At 52.9% G+C, this 17,101-nt stretch overlaps 1 protein-coding gene across 2 annotated transcripts in view; it reads right to left on the minus strand.

The window, feature by feature from the left end:
* The window catches only part of PREX1 (phosphatidylinositol-3,4,5-trisphosphate dependent Rac exchange factor 1), a 125,811-nt gene that overhangs the window by 51,649 nt on the left and 57,061 nt on the right, over positions 1-17,101 (minus strand). For both annotated transcript variants that reach the window (XM_082065124.1, XM_082065123.1), the window contains exons 4-6: positions 15,047-15,151; positions 12,353-12,454; positions 1,265-1,426 (exon numbers count right to left, since the gene is read on the minus strand). In XM_082065124.1, coding sequence (XP_081921250.1) covers positions 1,265-1,426; positions 12,353-12,454; positions 15,047-15,151 — 369 coding nt within the window. The remainder of the gene's footprint in view (positions 1-1,264; positions 1,427-12,352; positions 12,455-15,046; positions 15,152-17,101) is intronic.

Raw genomic sequence — 17,101 nt, forward strand, 5'->3', positions numbered from 1 at the left:
CAGCCCAGCGCGCATCACGGACACAGCCCAGCGCGCAGCACGGACACACCCAGCGCATCACGGACACAGCCCAGCGCGCATCACGGACACACCCAGCGCGCATCACGGACACAGCCCAGCGCGCAGCACGGACACACCCAGCGCGCAGCACGGACACACCCAGCGCGCAGCACGGACACACCCAGCGCGCAGCACGGACACAGCCCCGCAGCGCAGCCGTCAGCCCCGCAGCGCAGCCGTCAGCCCCGCAGCCCAGCCGTCAGTCCCGCAGCCCAGCTGCCAGTCCCGCAGCGCAGCGTCAGTCCCGCAGCGCAGCGTCAGTCCCGCAGCGCAGCCGTCAGCCCCGCAGCGCAGCGTCAGTCCCGCAGCGCAGCCGTCAGCCCCGCAGCGCAGCCGTCAGCCCCGCAGCCCAGCCGTCAGCCCCGCAGCCCAGCCGCCAGCCCCGCAGCCCAGCCGCCAGCCCTGCAGCGCAGCCGTCAGCCCCGCAGCGCACGCCGGCCCCTCCGCGAGAGCGCTCAGCCGCTCCGGCTCCCTGCGGTGCCCGTCCCGAGCCTCCCGGCCCCAGCCACCCCAGGGCCGCAGCGACCGCAGGGCCCAGAAGCCATGGCCAGACATCTGCCAGCCCCTCGCCCCAGCCCGACCTCCCCGGGCCTCAACCGAGCGGCTCTTCTCCCCGATTTCCCCCAGGCTTCACTACTGGTTTTCTCCCTCTCTGATTTTTCTCCCTTCCATAGTAAATGCTCCTACCTACACGGATCCACCTACTGGTAAACACATCCATGAGTAACTTAACTGAAGCAAACACAAATAAACCAGTTACTTCCTAATCTAAGGCTCGCTAACCTCACCTTTATCTTTTATACAGGAAACCTGTATGAAGCTGACCTAAATTTTAAAGGTCTCAGAAAAACTAAAGGTTTGTAGAAATGGAAAGAGAAACTTCTGTTATTTAGACCAGTCCTGATTTTATCTTCTAGACTTGTCTTTCAGATGAGCTTTGCCCGTTTGAAATTTCAGCCCATTCCAGCTCTAAAACCTTTATTTCTCTCATAATCCATTTGTTCTGCTACAATTCAGCAGAAGCCCGCATACCCAAAATAAACACTAAATTCTAAACCCGTCAGAGCGATGCCATCCACCCCTTCAAAGGCATTTACAGATCACACAGAGCACAGAAATCCCTGTCCACAGTATGAGTCACTAAACTTCAGCCATTATCTGTGCAGCAAACTGCCCCCGGGGTGCTCGCACGTCCTCCGCGTACCTCCCATCCTTCCATGTGCGACTGCAGCTGCTCGAGGGCTTCCAGCTTCTCCATCTGCCTCTTGGTCTCGTTGATGTTTGTGCAGACCGCCTTCATGGCCTGCAGGGCGCTCTGCACCGCCGGGTGGTCAGGGTGCTTCGAGGGAGTCCTCTTCGCTAATTCCTTACAAAAAAAGCAACGTAAACTTAGAAGCGGCTCGCTGAAAGGCTCAGACATTAGTGTGCAACCCCAGAGGAAAATGCCAAAAGCACTACAAAATTTAAGAGAAGTTGTGGGCATGTTACTGCAAGACACTGTTCTCTGTTCATTTGTGCAGGGTTGCTGTTTTATATGAACGCTGCTAAATAAATGAAGCAATCACACGTGTTAAACAAGCCAAATTAAGAGAGCTCAATGTATTTTGTTGTGTCACATGCGTTTGCTTCTAGTGTGAACCAAAGCCTAACAAATTCAGAGATTATCTAAGAGGAAAAACCCATGAGAGACGGCCCTGAGAGCACGGCAGCGTGACGGGGGGCGGCAGGAGCACAGGCCAGGCTGGAGCCGGGATGGCCCTGCACACTACGGAGGGGATGGCGATGGAGCCCACGGAGGACCCCGCGCTGCAGCAGGGGATGTTTCCTGACGGATCCGCGGCAGGTGGAAAGCCCAGCGCAGGATCATCCTGCGGAACAGCAGCTCCTGGAGAGCTCAGGCTGGAGCAGAGAGAAGCACGAGGATGAAGGAGCAGAGAGCGAATGGCACACGCCGAGCGCAGCCCCCACTCCTCACACCCGCAGCACTCGGGGCCGGGGCAAGGCCGAGGTTTGGGAATGCGGGAGCAAAGCTGAGCCTGGGGACAGGAGTGGCGGCTGGGGACAAGGTGGTTTCGTTTCTCACCATCCACAGCTATTTTAAATGGCAACAAATCAAGATGAGTCTGTTTTGCCTGTGATGATGATTAATAAGTGATCTGCCTGTCTTTTCCCTGATCCACAAGCATGTTTTGTTTTCTTTTGTCCCCACCCTGTCCGAGCGGGACCGAGCGAGGGGCTGGGTGGGCAGCCAGCGGCACCCTCAGCTCCCTGCAGGAAACTCACTACCCAGAGCTGTTCCGTGGTTCATGTGCCAGGCGTGTAGCAATCGTATTATGGAGTAGGAAATTCATTTACAGAAGAGTAAGGACCTTGTCCAACAGCAGGGAACGTGCAGAATCAAGCCTTCCCAGCACTCGGGTCAGTGTTTCAGCCTGTGGCAAGCACAGAGGATTCCCCAAAGGCTCGAGTGGGAAGGAGAAGGGCCGAGAGAGCAGCGGGAGTTGAGCAGGGACTCTTCCCCAGACTATGCTGAGGAGGCTGGGGCACATGTTTAGACTGAGGGATTACAGAGGTGAAGGACGTGTCCGCTCTGCAGGAGTTCCTGATTCACTGATCCAACGCACAAGGGCCCAGTTAAACACCGCCCGTGAAAAACCGCAGTGGGAAAACTTGGGACCCGACAATATTAACCAGTTTGGCAAAGGGGGTAACCACTGTCAACTCAAAATTAATTATTTCTTTAAACCAACAGTATTTTATAGTCAGCCACAACTGGATAAAAATACATTAAAGAAACCCTAACTAAGGCTGGTAATTTCATCTTGATACATAATACTGTGTTTAAGACCCACATTTTTAGATTGCCTGGAATATTTAACATTCTCACTATGTTCTGTTTTGCCTCAACATGTTATTTGTTTGTTTTAAAGTCCTGTGTTTAAATGGCAAACTGCTGCTGAATTGCAAAATGTTGTGTGACACACAAGAATGCGTTTGAATAGGGGCAGGCCCTGCACAGCCCTGTGTGAGCGGCGCTGCTGCCACCCAGTCCCCGCGCGGAGGGCAGAGAGCCGCTGCGGCTGCTGTTCATCGAGGTAAGTGATTGAATCCCCAAACACCCGGCGCGGGCTCCAACTGGGCCTCATCTGTGCTCTCATTTGTCTTTTGCTTCTCCACATCAGCACGTTAACCCAAGCAAGAGTCTCTTTGCCACACAAAGTTTTGCCGTCGTGGCACAAATTCAAAGCCAGTATGCGGTGCTGTCCTGCTCGGCGCTGGCGCGCTCTGGGCTCGGGTGCGGGGTGGGTGCTGCTGGCGCCCGCCTTGCCCCAGCTGGCCAGGGCGCCCGCCACGCAGCACCGCTCCTGAGCTCGCTTAATCCACACACCGCTCCTGAGCTCGCTTAATCCACACACCACTCCCGAGCTCACCTAATCCACACACCGCTCCTGAGCTCGCTTAATCCACACACCGCTCCTGAGCTCACCTAATCCACACACCGCTCCTGAGCTCGCTTAATCCACACACCGCTCCTGAGCTCGCTTAATCCACACACCGCTCCTGAGCTCGCTTAATCCACACACCGCTCCTGAGCTCACCTAATCCACACACCGCTCCTGAGCTCACCTAATCCACACACCGCTCCTGAGCTCGCTTAATCCACACACCGCTCCTGAGCTCACCTAATCCACACACCGCTCCTGAGCTCGCTTAATCCACACACCGCTCCTGAGCTCGCTTAATCCACACACCGCTCCTGAGCTCGCTTAATCCACACACCGCTCCTGAGCTCGCTTAATCCACACACCGCTCCTGAGCTCACCTAATCCACACACCGCTCCTGAGCTCACCTAATCCACACACCGCTCCTGAGCTCGCTTAATCCACACACCGCTCCTGAGCTCGCTTAATCCACACACCGCTCCTGAGCTCGCTTAATCCACACACCGCTCCTGAGCTCGCTTAATCCACACACCGCTCCTGAGCTCGCTTAATCCACACACCGCTCCTGAGCTCGCTTAATCCACACACCGCTCCTGAGCTCACCTAATCCACACACCACTCCTGAGCTCACCTAATCCACACACCGCTCCTGAGCTCACCTAATCCACACACCGCTCCTGAGCTCGCTTAATCCACACACCGCTCCTGAGCTCACCTAATCCACACACCGCTCCTGAGCTCGCTTAATCCACACACCGCTCCTGAGCTCGCTTAATCCACACACCGCTCCTGAGCTCACCTAATCCACACACCGCTCCTGAGCTCGCTTAATCCACACACCGCTCCTGAGCTCACCTAATCCACACACCGCTCCTGAGCTCGCTTAATCCACACACCGCTCCTGAGCTCACCTAATCCACACACCGCTCCTGAGCTCGCTTAATCCACACACCGCTCCTGAGCTCACCTAATCCACACACCGCTCCTGAGCTCACCTAATCCACACACCGCTCCTGAGCTCACCTAATCCACACATCGCTCCTGAGCTCGCTTAATCCACACACCGCTCCTGAGCTCGCTTAATCCACACACCGCTCCTGAGCTCGCTTAATCCACACACCGCTCCTGAGCTCGCTTAATCCACACACCGCCCCTGGAGCAAATTAAGTGGCACTTTCAGGCTCAGGTTGCACGGCCTGTCAGAGCGGAGGGACATGGGCTGAAGTCCAAGTTCTGCTGAAGCTTGCATTAACTTACAGTAACTATACTAGCTGCTAATCCAACCATCTTCCCACTCCAGACGCTGAGCTGCTAAATCAAGGAACCTGCTCTGTCCCAGTGTGGGTTGACAGATCTGCTCTCCAAAGCCCGTCATGCAGGAGCCACCTGCAGCACGTGGCGGGTCTGTGCACACCCAGCTGCGCGTTCTACCAGAGGGATAACTGCAGAACAGACAGACTGCGAGGTGCTCAGACACCAGCAAACTGAAAGGTGTATTGAAAGCGGGAAGCTAGAGTTAGAAGTAGGACAGGTTTGTTTCTGCCCTTGCAGACCCTCCAGTGCTTGCCTTCTGCTCCAAACAAGACTATCGTGAGACCCAGTGTTACAGAAGTGCAAAGCACTGTAATTATTTATTCATTGACTTCTCGGTTTTGCAGAACCTTTAAAGTCAAATCTACATCTTGATATGAAACTACGAGGCCACTGAGACTCCTTTAAGTCATGCAAGAGACAGACCCCAGGAACATCAAACCAAGGCAATGGGAGGTGCTCTCATTCCCTCCCAGGCCCAAAGGAACGGCCGGGAACACTGATGTGTGTCCAGTGAAATACAACTATGCCATTCCCTGCACAGATTTGGTATTTTCAGAATTTACTCATAGCTACAATTTCTCTTCTCAGAAAACTACAAATGGAGACTGACAATGGCTCCTGTCAGATGGATGACAGAGGAGATGAGCAATGTGCTGACAGACGGGAATCCCTTTAAGAGAGAGGAGTTAATGACCTCAGACTCTTGGTTGATTTACTGAGTGAGTAACACAAGCACAGGAAAAAGAGGGTGGCTGCTACAAATGTCAGTTTATATCACAAATGAAATCCCCTCTGGAAGTTTTTACCCTACTTTTGCTGAAGATGAGACCAAGTAAATTAAGTGTTCCAAAAGAAAAGGCAGGATAGAGGTGTTGCACCTCGGTGACACCAGCCTCTGCTCCACGCTTCTAGAACAGAGCGCAGAACGTTCACCCCAAGACTCTCATTAAAAATCGACGAAGTTCTGCAGCTCAAGTGCCACCCACACTGCTCTGGGAACAGATATGTGTACACCAGATGTCTGAACATCCCTTTCTGAAGTATCACCAAGGCACAGAGACAGAACTCTTCCCTCCCCGCCGTCCTGTGCTGCGCCGAGGGCAGCAGCTCCCCGCTGCCGGCACGGCTGCCCCGCTGAGCCCAGGAGGGTGCTGGACGGGCCGGCAGAGCCTCAGCAGCCAGAGCAGCACACACGGGCACAGAACTCGGCCCACCGCTGCCAAGCGATCAGCCGTGGGAGGAAGAGCCGCGCTGGTGCTGCCCTGCGCTGGTGCTGCCCTGCGCTGGTGCTGCCCTGCGCTGGTGCTGCCCTGCGCTGCCGCACTGCTCCACGCTGGTGCTGCTCCATGCTGGTTCTGCTCCATGCTGGTGCTTCGCACTGGTTCTGCTCCGTGCTGGTGCTGCCCTGTGCTTGTGCTAGTTCTGCTCTGCGCTGGTGCTGCCCCACACTGGTGCTCCGCGCGCTGGTTCTGCTTTGCGCTGGTGCCACTCCGCGCTGGTGCCGCTCCACGCTGCTCCGCACTGGTGCCGCTCTGCGCTGGTGCCGCTCCACGCTGCTCCGCGCTGGTGCCGCTCTGCGCTGGTGCCGCTCCACACTGCTCCGCGCTGGTGCCGCTCCACACTGCTCCGCGCTGGTGCCGCTCCACGCTGCTCTGCGCTGGTGCCGCTCTGCGCTGGTGCCGCTCCACGCTGCTCTGCACTGGTGCCGCTCTGCGCTGGTGCCGCTCCACACTGCTCCGCGCTGGTGCCGCTCCACACTGCTCCGCGCTGGTGCTGCTCCACGCTGCTCTGCGCTGGTGCCGCTCTGCGCTGCCGTGCCCCAGCACAGCCCAGCTTGGCGGTTCTGACACAGCCAGGGAGCTCGGGGTGCTTGTTCATTTTAGTGACAGATTTATGATGTGTCAACTCTCGAGCATTTGACAACATTTTGAAAGGCAGCTGAGAGACAGACCAGATGGCAAACCCTGGGTACGACTGTCTCGTCCTCCATCAAGCCCGTTTATGTCGTGCTCTGGAATGACGAACGCATTGCAACTTGTGCACTAGTAAGGTCAGGAAATGAGTCTGCTGACACTTGCAGAAAACTATTCCTTGCAAAGAGTTTCTTAAACTGATTCACAAAACCCAGCTACAGACGTGTTAATCCTTCAGACGAACCAGCAGTGGAGAACAGAAGAGCTGGTATTTCTCACAGCCTCTGTCATCTTCACCATTATGCTCTGCCTTTTCTCTCTTCTTAACAACAACAAATAATTTGCCACGGTGTTCTGTATCATAGGCTGGGAAAAAAATCTCTGCTCTTTAAAGAACCGAGACATGCGAACTCTGTCCTCTGGGCACAGAATTCTCCTTTTACTTCACTCCTCTTTCGTAGCTGCAGAGACCGAGGTGGCGCCACTCGTGACACCCGCGCACAGCACCACCGTCTGCGCAGGGAGGGACCGCGCTGCACCCGCACCCGCGCCATGGCCAGCGCCCGGCCCGGCCCCCTGCTCAGAACCGCCACGTTTCCACCACGCAATGGAGCAGAAGGATTTCCAACTGCGGTGCTTCAGTCTCAGATGCAGCTTTAAATAGCTTAAGGCCAGAAGAGTTCTAAACATGATAGAATCTAAATATGAGAACTGCATCACGTAAGACACATCAGCTGCTCGTACATTTGTCTATTCACTAATTATGCTTAAGTCCCCAAAAAGCAAGCAAACAAAAGACCTGCGAGGAGAGAGCTCAGCAAAAAGAACCTCACACAGGAAGGTGTGAAAGGTGACGGGAGGGTTGATAAGCGAACAATGTAGCAGGCAGAGGAAACTGCAGGGTTTTAAATGTAAATGCAATTTGAACATTTCGCAGAAAAAAGGATGTTATTCTGCTCAAATGATCTTTTTTCCAAAGAAGCCTCTGTCACCCTCCCCGCGTCCTCCCGCGCTGCACAGAATGATTCTCAGTGTACTTAAACCTGGCAACTGAACATGTTTTGCAGCAGAAATTTACAAGTGTCTGTACCTGAGAAATTCCCTCCTCCTGTCTTTATACCCTGGGACGCTCAGGCCCGGCTCACCAGGGACTGTGTGCACTGGTGCGAGTGCTGTGCGCTGCCTGGTGCAAATCGCGCCTGCCTGGCCGTCACGCGTTGCACCAGCAACCAGCGCACGCGTCAAACACAGTCTGAGAGCCGGGAACCTCCGCTGGTCCCTCACCCAGCAGCTCCGGACCACAGAGGTAACCAAGGCAGCGTGTTGCTTTACTTATCAGCTCTAAAAGTTGTGCTAGTAAACAGCTCAGCTCCAAAAGTGGGGTTAAAAAACAAACCAAAACAACCCCCCCCAACCACACTCTTCTGTGAAAATAAATGTTTCCAGGAGTTTTCTATTTGTATTTTACAGTTCTTAATATCTGCTTGTATTAAAACTTATTTTCCACTTGAACTAACCAGAAAATAGATGTTCCAGCTGGCTCCATCCGTGACCTGCCAATCACACCAGGTTCCTATATTCTGTAGATTTTTAAAATTTGTAATTCACGTCAATGTTTCCAGGAGGTGAAGACTAGACGAGCAACGATAAATCAGTACAACAGATTATACTTCATGTGCCATCAAATCTATGACATGCTAAATTCAAATGTAACAAAGACATGTTTCCAGTTTTAGAAATACTCCCAGTTATTTGTGATTCTATATAAAAAGCGTGGAAGACAGCAGTGTAATTCACAAATTGGCAGTGTTCCTTACCACTCTGTAGGATATATATCACTTTTAACAGAGTTGGATGTCGACCAGGCAATGTCATGAACCAAAGAGCAACAGCACTTTGGGGAGGACCGGGAACCAAAACACCAAACCTCAGAGATTAAATATATTCAATTATGGCCAGTTAGAAGGTTCTGATCCTTAAGCAGCTGTGGGAGGGATGGAGATGGAGAAGAGGGGAGACAGCGAGTTGACCTGTTTCCATCCCGCTCTACACGCACAGCACGGGCTCCCCGGCGCTCCCTTCGGGTCCCGGGTGGCACCCTGTGCAGGGTCCAAGCGCTGCATTCGGGTTCCGGGTGGCACCCTGTGCAGGGCCCAAGCGCTGCATTCGGGTTCCGGGTGGCACCATGTGCAGGGTCCAAGCGCTGCATTCGGGTTCCGGGTGGCACCATGTGCAGGGTCCAAGCGCTGCATTCGGGTCCCGGGTGGCACCCTGTGCAGGGTCCAAGCGCTGCATTCGGGTCCCGGGTGGCACCATGTGCAGGGTCCAAGCGCTGCATTCGGGTCCCGGGTGGCACCCTGTGCAGGGTCCAAGCGCTGCATTCGGGTCCCGGGTGGCGCCGCGTTCGGGTCCCGGCTGCGCCTCCCTCTCGGCTTTTCCTTCCAAGAGGATTCTGAACCTGATCACCCAGCTCTTTGCAGCCAGGGTTTTCTTTCCCTCCCATGGCCGGCGAGTTGTCCTTCATGTGAAGCAATACCTGGTTACTGCCCTAAACCCTCCACGGAGCTGTGTGCGCTGTGAGATCTGTCTGGAGGATCAGAAAGGATCAGACGTGCATTTCTGGCCGGAGCCTGAGCAGCTCCTCAGGAGAACAGACCTCAGCCAGGAGCACCGCGTGTGACGCGCTGGCTGTCGCAGCCCGGTGCGCACCACGTGCTGCACATCCCTGCGTGCTGGGCGGAAGGAGACACGGACTGCTCCCAATCCCACCCAGCAGTGTGATTAACTCATGATCACCACTCCCCTAGGGTTTTCCTCTTGCTGACATAGATGCTCTTTATGAAGGGAAGAGGGCTATTTTTGTTCAGAGATGGCTTGCACAACAGCTGCTTCTCCTCTGCAGTAGCACAGTTCACACTCATTAACACAGTCACACAGTCACTGTGGGTGAGACAGAGCTGCCTCGGTCCCAGACGTTCAGCTGAGTTTCCTGGGGCGCTGCGGACACGGGGGCTCCCGGCTGCTCGCCGGGCCTGGCCGCAAGGCCTGTGCGTCTGTTCGCCTCTTTCCTCCTTACCGGCCCACAGTGCCCATCACAGCGACACCGGTCGCTTCTTCCAGCCCAGCCCAAGCTGCTTTCTAATAATTAAGCTCATTGCTAACAAAGATTCAGAACTCCCACATCCCCCAATAGACTTCAAATCATTTGCTGAAGTTTGAAAGCAAGAAAAAGAAGTGGGAGTCACACTAGGGAGGTTTTGGACTGTGGGTAAAAGTGATTTACTAACCAACAAATTCTGTGCTAATTTCCTGCATGCTATCTGGAGCAGACAAAAGCTGGGTCAAGGAAATAAAGATATGAATATCATTACTTCTCTATTTGTACAAAGATTATGAAACACCATGGCCAGGTTTGAGTCCCATCCTTCAAACCATGTATTTAAGGCCTGCAAACTAGACAGATGTCCATAGAAAACAGCTCGAAGCAGTTCAGAACACCAGCAGCACAGCCCAAACCTGCTCACAGTCGGCCACGTCAGAGCTGCACTGGTCACGAAAATGGAAACTACAACAAAAACCGAAATTTATCGTTCACCAATTTCAATCACTGCTCTGCCTCCATCGTTTGTCAGTTCAAACACGTTCATCAGAGGATGAGAAAACACAGGATCACCAGTTGCAGGATGCCATACTTTATATTGGAAATTACTGTTCATATATGCTTAGAGAATAGCTGCACTTGGAGATATTCCGGTATAGTATTCCTAATTAAGTAACTCAAATCAACTCCATGCTAGGTCCTATTACTCTGAAGAAAATGCTCACATATGGTATTAATAAAAAACAGTTACAGTATTTTAAATGTGTTCCCTGCCCTACTGTTCAGGTTGACTTTCAAACACAGGCGAGTCTGACTACCTTGTGCTCAGGGTATCTTCATCAAACTTGCTATACTAAATACTCATGCTATAGTGAAGTCACATCAAAGTCATCAGAAACCCTGAGTGTTCACGAACTTTTGCTCAGAACAAAGTAAAAGAGGAAAGTCGCACAGCTCTGGTCTGTGGCTTTTCTATCAGAACACAACAGTGTCTGTCTGCCTGGGAATGAGATAACATAAGATCCAATCCCCGTGAATACCAAACAGCTATTTCAGGAGCAGTAACTGCAGTTCAGCAGCAAAGGGAGAGAAAACACTTTATTTGAGGGTTGTGCTATTTTTAAATCTATTTTTTTAACTGGTTGCAGAGCTGTGTTTTCCTGCTCGGCAGAACAGGACCGGCCTGTGTCTCCCCTTGGCTGCCCTCATGTCTGAAACAGCCGCGTCCACTCTGGTAATTTCATGCTACCAAGTACCAAACAAATCGTGAATGGGATACAATTTATTCACTACAAATTCACTGCCCTAGCGAATCAGCATCAACACCACTTTGTAACCATCACGGGTATTTTCTGAGCTGAACGGTCCCTGGTAATGGCACCATCCACCCACTGAGCCAGATTTGCTGCCTGGCCGAAATGAAATCCCCCTCAGCTTTCAACAATTTTAAATGGAACAACAGACCGGTATTGAGCCAACCAGCTTGTACCCATGGAAACCTTCATTCACACTGGACGTACGGACACTGCAACGGCCCCACAGGACGCACAGGTGATCCACGCGGTCAGCCTGCGACCAGCTCACCACACCATCCTTTCTCTCTTTTACAACTCTTCCCAAATACGAGGCCATTTCTTCTTATATTTGTTATCAATGATTTTTCTTTTAGCAAATGTACCATCACTGGCTGGGAACGAGCCTGACGGCGCTGCCAGCCGCTGCCAGCCACAGCTCTGCAGAAACTGCTCGCTCCTCCTCCCTCTCCTCGTCCCGCCAGGCGAGCGACCAGCCCTGACCTGCAGGGACCAGAGGCAAATCAGCTCTTTTTAGGTCTGCTGTTCTTTAGCTCCTACGGCAATACTGGCAAGGGGGCCAATCAGTGCCGATTGCAGTAGTCATTTCTGCAACGACACACGTCCACTGGGGATTCATCTGAGACAACCAAACAGTTTTCAAACAAGCTGACAAACAGCTGTCAGATGATACAGGATTTTGATCATTACTGACCTGAACACACTCCGAGCAGAGACCTCATGATGAAAGCTGTATCCCATTTAGAGTCCTCAGAGCGCTGATACAATTCTATCTGAGCGCAGCTTTTCAGGAAGTGGCTAAAATAGCCCTGAGAAGCCTTAGTAACCTTCTGAAGAGAACTGAAGGCGAACGGCGTCAGGCAGTAAGTTCCCTGCCTGGTCCGCCCACCCCCTGCGAGGCCCAGCGGCTGCGGCACCGGCCGGCGCTGCACCGCACCCACACCAGCAATTCTGCGGCACCGGCCGGCGCTGCACCGCACCCACACCAGCAATTCTGCGGCACCGGCCAGCGCTGCACCGCACCCACACCAGCAATTCTGCGGCACCGGCCGGCGCTGCACCGCACCCACACCAGCAACGCTCCGAGGACCCAGCTCCCGGGAGCGCAGAGCAGGAAGGTCGAGTGGCAGCAAAAGTCAGGGCTAAAAAAACACAGAATCACTCCAAGAACAGAGCAATGATCTGGAGAAATACTTTCTTTGATTTACCTTAAGCAGAAGAGGATATTTGCAAATCCTCTGAATTGGAGTCAGCAGATAACCCTCCAGCGGAATGTCTGTCGTCTTTCTGCCTCCCAAAAGCATGCAACCCTGTAAGCAAAAAAGGAAACAACTGTTACCTCAGACACAAAGCATTCAGAAACTCTTTGACATTCTTTTGTATTCCTATAACACGTATTATGGCCAGAAAGCACTTTGCCACACCTAAGACACAGGAAACAGGACTTCATTCACCACTGAAACGCAGCCACCCAGCCTGCAAAGCTCTTCATTCAGCAGAACTGGGGTAACAGTGGCTGTGAAGAGGTGTCTCCCCAGAGCAACACTGCACAGCTCGTGGCTCAACGTCGTAACAGCACAATGACGATCGGCAAACCTACACACACCATTAAATAATCCAGCCCAGCCGCACAACTGAGACGACCACTCGTCTTCATCCACTGTGCAAAGATCGCGCTGTTGGTCCAGAAAACCCCTGAAGGCTAAAATGAACTCTAATTAGTAATCACATCATTAACTGTAGTCCAGTCCTCACGTCTGAAAGAAATCAAAGTGGACTTGAAATAAATGAGTCCCCTGCACCACATCCACCAATTCTCTGGTGAAACGCTGTGTGTAAGCACAGCTGGACACACGGCCGGACACACGGCCGATTGAAGGAAGTCAGGTTTCATTAATTCTGGCGCTCATTTAAAAAAAAAAACAAACTTCAGCATTAATTTTGTGGACTCAGACGGACTTCAAATCTATTTCAGATAAACTAAGTCTACATTCCTACGTTCGACCATGAATCTGGACAACTTGGCTCCAGAAATCAGCCCAGTCGCAAACCTGTCCTGCCAAGAGAAGAGAAGGTTTAAATTCAGTTCAGCCAAGACGCGCTTGCTCTGGGGCATCACTGATACCATTTTCCCCCGTGAAACGTGTGCGGTGCCTCAGACACACTGAAATCCAGGGGGGTTTTGGCTGCAGCTCAACAATCCTCCTCTTCAAGGAATGTTCATAGACATCATACATAAATCTCATTAGTCCTAACTGGTACTTTTACAGACAATCATCTGTAAAATAACCCTTCCCCAGGCTACTCTAGATCTGTGGCGCTGGCTACCAGCTCACAATGCTCACTGTCCAGCTTTCCAAGTCTCGAGTGATTCAGTCCTTCCCATCTCTTCTTCCAGCACCCTCTGGCTCTGGGCTCAACACTGCCCTTAACACTGACTGATTTTTCAAACACATTCCCACATTCTATATTTCAGCAGCTGTGAGGGCGCAGTCGGGCCAAGTCTACCCTCACAAGCACAGCTTTGTCCCTGAACCCAGCTCTCTCTGCACGGTGGCACCGCAGCGCTGGGTTCAGGAGGCAGCGGCGAGGAGAGCGGCCTGGGAGCGAGGGCGGCAGCCACGGTGAACACGCCGGTCGCCGCTCCCCCACACTCGCTGCTGGCTCCAGAGGCTCCGGCGCCGGGGCTGCAGCGGCCGCAGCAGGCAGCCACGCGTCTCGGACGTGCCCCGAAATCAGTTTGCCAGCTGCTGCCGTGACGCAGACAGAGGCTTCTGCCAGCCCAGGGCCAGTGGAGAACGCTGCTGGAAGGATGGCGTTCACGTGCTCTCATCTCTCCTTTCTCCTTAGTTTCTCCCAACAGAAGCAACCAGAGGAACTCACAAAGTAAGTGCCATTGAGTGACTCAAACAAATGGTTTAACAAGGTTCACTAAAACCCAGATGTGACAAAGAGATTCTGGCTGCCCAGTAGCACGAGTGCGTTTCCCTGCTGCTCCCTCCACAGCCTACATTTAGTGGCTAAAGGAATGTTCTGGCCCTGCTTGTGACAAGCACTTCTGAAGAGGTTTCCTTTTGCTGTACTACCTGAGGAGCGAGCAGACCTCTGGCAGAGAGGACACAAGCAAAGCACGTCCTCTGCAAACAGACAGGCTTTTACCTCACAGCGTTTACTGAAAGCAAGCTGATGTGCTGGACCAGACTCTCACCTACCTGCCAACCCCATTCCAAACGCCATGCATCCATGGCCCCGAAAACAAGACACCCAAAAGCAAGCAGAACTGAGGTAAAGGCTGGCAGGAGAAACACGCAAGGAAAAAAACAATACTAAGACATGCTGGGCAGAAGGCCCTGTGTGCAGCTGTGTCTGCCCCAGCGCAGCCTCTGCAGAGGCGTTGCAAAGCGCTGTGCCGCCGTCCCTCAAACGTCACGGGGAGCTGGGGCATTTTTGATACAAGCTGCAATGACGCAGTCAGAACAATTCCCCCAGGCTACATTTCTGGCCCACAACCGGACTCGTGGGGAAAGGGTGTCAGCAGCAGGCCCCGTTTTTCTGGTGGGCTGGTGAACTCGTCAGAGAATTGAGCAGGGGATCAGATCCACGGGGAAGCAGTCACAGCCCTGCGGCTGACGTACGGCACTGCTCTCCCCACAGTCTTTACTCAGATTTTCTGTTGTGTCTTAAAAACAAGAAACACTTCCCTATTTCCACTGGAATTACTCATACCAGAGCTGTGCTTAGTTCTGAATGCACCGGTGATTTCAATCCCCATCCGAACGGAGCGCTGCATACCTGCAATGGGCAATGTCTGCAAGATGCCCAGCGTTCCTGAGATACCGAAGAGTTCTGAGCACAGTGCAAAGTCAGATCCTTAAGTCAAGGGTGCTAGAAAAGGTGCTTACCAGCAGGAATGTTCTCACTGTTGGGATCTTGTTCAGTTCCATCAGCAGTCTGAGTGCTTTCTCGTGATTGCTGCAGTACTCCTCGTACACAAAGAATTTGTCTTTCTGCAAGGAAAAACACAGGAACTTGTTGACTCGGACAAAACCGGAATGACTATTTTGCCACAGTCCAATACTGAATTCTTTACAAAGGGGTGTGCACTCAGAGCGGCATTAGGGTTGCAGTTTACATGAAGCGCGTGATACTCCTCTAATGTGAGTAATGTATAGAGGTGTTCCACTAATCTATAACTGACTCTGAAGTTAACATCAGCTTCCTGAGCACAGAGTCTTCCAGAACTCTTCTTCTTAATGTATGACTGAAGTCACGTATTTTTTGCTGCAAGAACGGATTCTGCTATCTCGGGCCTGTGTGTCAGGATATTGCAGCAGAGCGGCGAGAGGCGCAGAGAAGAGCCCGGAGCCAGGAGCCAGGAGCCAGGCCTGACGCCCGAGCTGCGCTGACCCTCCCACAGGAGGAAGAAACGGGGCTGCGAGAGCCAGGCCCTGGGAGAGGTTCCGAGGGCTGGGAGAGAACTGTAACAACGCCGGCTGGAAACCCCCGTCCCCAGGGCTGCGGGGACACCCCAGTGCGCTGCCGGTTCACTCTGTGTTCTGAACAGACATTTCAATGCAACACTAAACACCGGGCCAGCTGTCCACAACAGTTTCCCTAAACGGAGGAACTTCATCAAATACACACAAAGTAGCAAAGACATTACAGAAGCTAAAGGAAGGGAAAGGTGGCTTCCCAACCAGATTGAGGTACTTACACCGGAACATGAGACACCCGCCAGCACATGCAGTGGAATGAAGTTGCCTGTTAATGAACAAGGGTCTGCCGGCAGCACCCGTTCTGCTTTACCCATCTCCAGAATCACAGACAGTGCTTCAGCCAGCTTAAATGGTTCAGAAGCCAAAACCACCCTGGTTCAGGGCAGCTCCTGTGCCACAGCGCGGTGCGGTGCAGAGGCGCTCGGACACGCCGCTTCGCATATCAAAATAACTGAGATGCAGCAGCGCGGGGCTCTGCCGGGTAACACAGGCCATGCAGACAATGCCCTCCCGTCTGCTGTGCCGTTCACATCATTCGTTTTCCATTCAGGATCCTGGCCTGCAAACATTCTGTCTGAACATTTGCATCTCCCTGCAACCAGGAAGATAGTTTTGGGGGGTTCTGATTGGACTCGTAGGACTCTTCAGAGAGCTGGAGCCTCCTGTGCCAGCTGGAGGTACCTGCAGCACCCAGCTACTGCTGAGACGGCCACAGAGACCCCAGCAAAACTGCTGCCAGCTGCAGGGGCTAATTAACAGGGACCCGTGGGAATACAGCTGCATGCTCTGCCCATTCCCTTCACTACTGTCAGACAGAAAAGAAATGGTGTTAATATTGGTTTAGGAGGATTTAGCATTCTGGGCAGATGCTCGGTGGCTGGATGTACGCACTCGGAGACCGAAAGTGCTTTGGGCTTTGTTTTACCACTGATGCGACAGAATTCCTCTCTCCTCCTTGCACTTCCAAGGAAGAACTGAGAATAAATAGATGTGTGTCCAAACAAAACAACAGTGGTACAAAACAAAGGCCATGGTGTAAAGAGCTGGAATGCAGATGGTGGAGACTTTTATCCTTTATCTACAGCTGTTCCTATTAGTACTGGAGTTTAATACTGGGAAGCTGAAAAGAAACAAAAGCTTCTGACCACCAGATGCAGGAAAAGGCAGGACTGGCTCCACAGCACAATGGGAAAGAGGCCATTGAGAACACAGGATTGTTTTAAACCGTAAAAACTGGCGAGTTACAGAATGAGAAGACAGATATACGAGTTTCTGCTGCGCTTCCCCCTCCCAGCAGCGCTCGGCTCCCAGGACACACACAAGCAGCACTGCAACTGCAAACAGTCACCATGAACACAGCAGCAGCCGCTGCCCAGCGCAGTGTCAGCGCTCGGCTCCCGGGACGCACACAAGCAGCACTGCAACTGCAAACAGTCACCATGAACGCAGCAGCAGCCGCTG

Source organism: Streptopelia decaocto (genome assembly GCF_964273445.1).
Source record: "Streptopelia decaocto genome assembly, chromosome: 14".
In the NCBI taxonomy this organism is placed as follows: Eukaryota; Metazoa; Chordata; class Aves; order Columbiformes; family Columbidae; genus Streptopelia; species Streptopelia decaocto.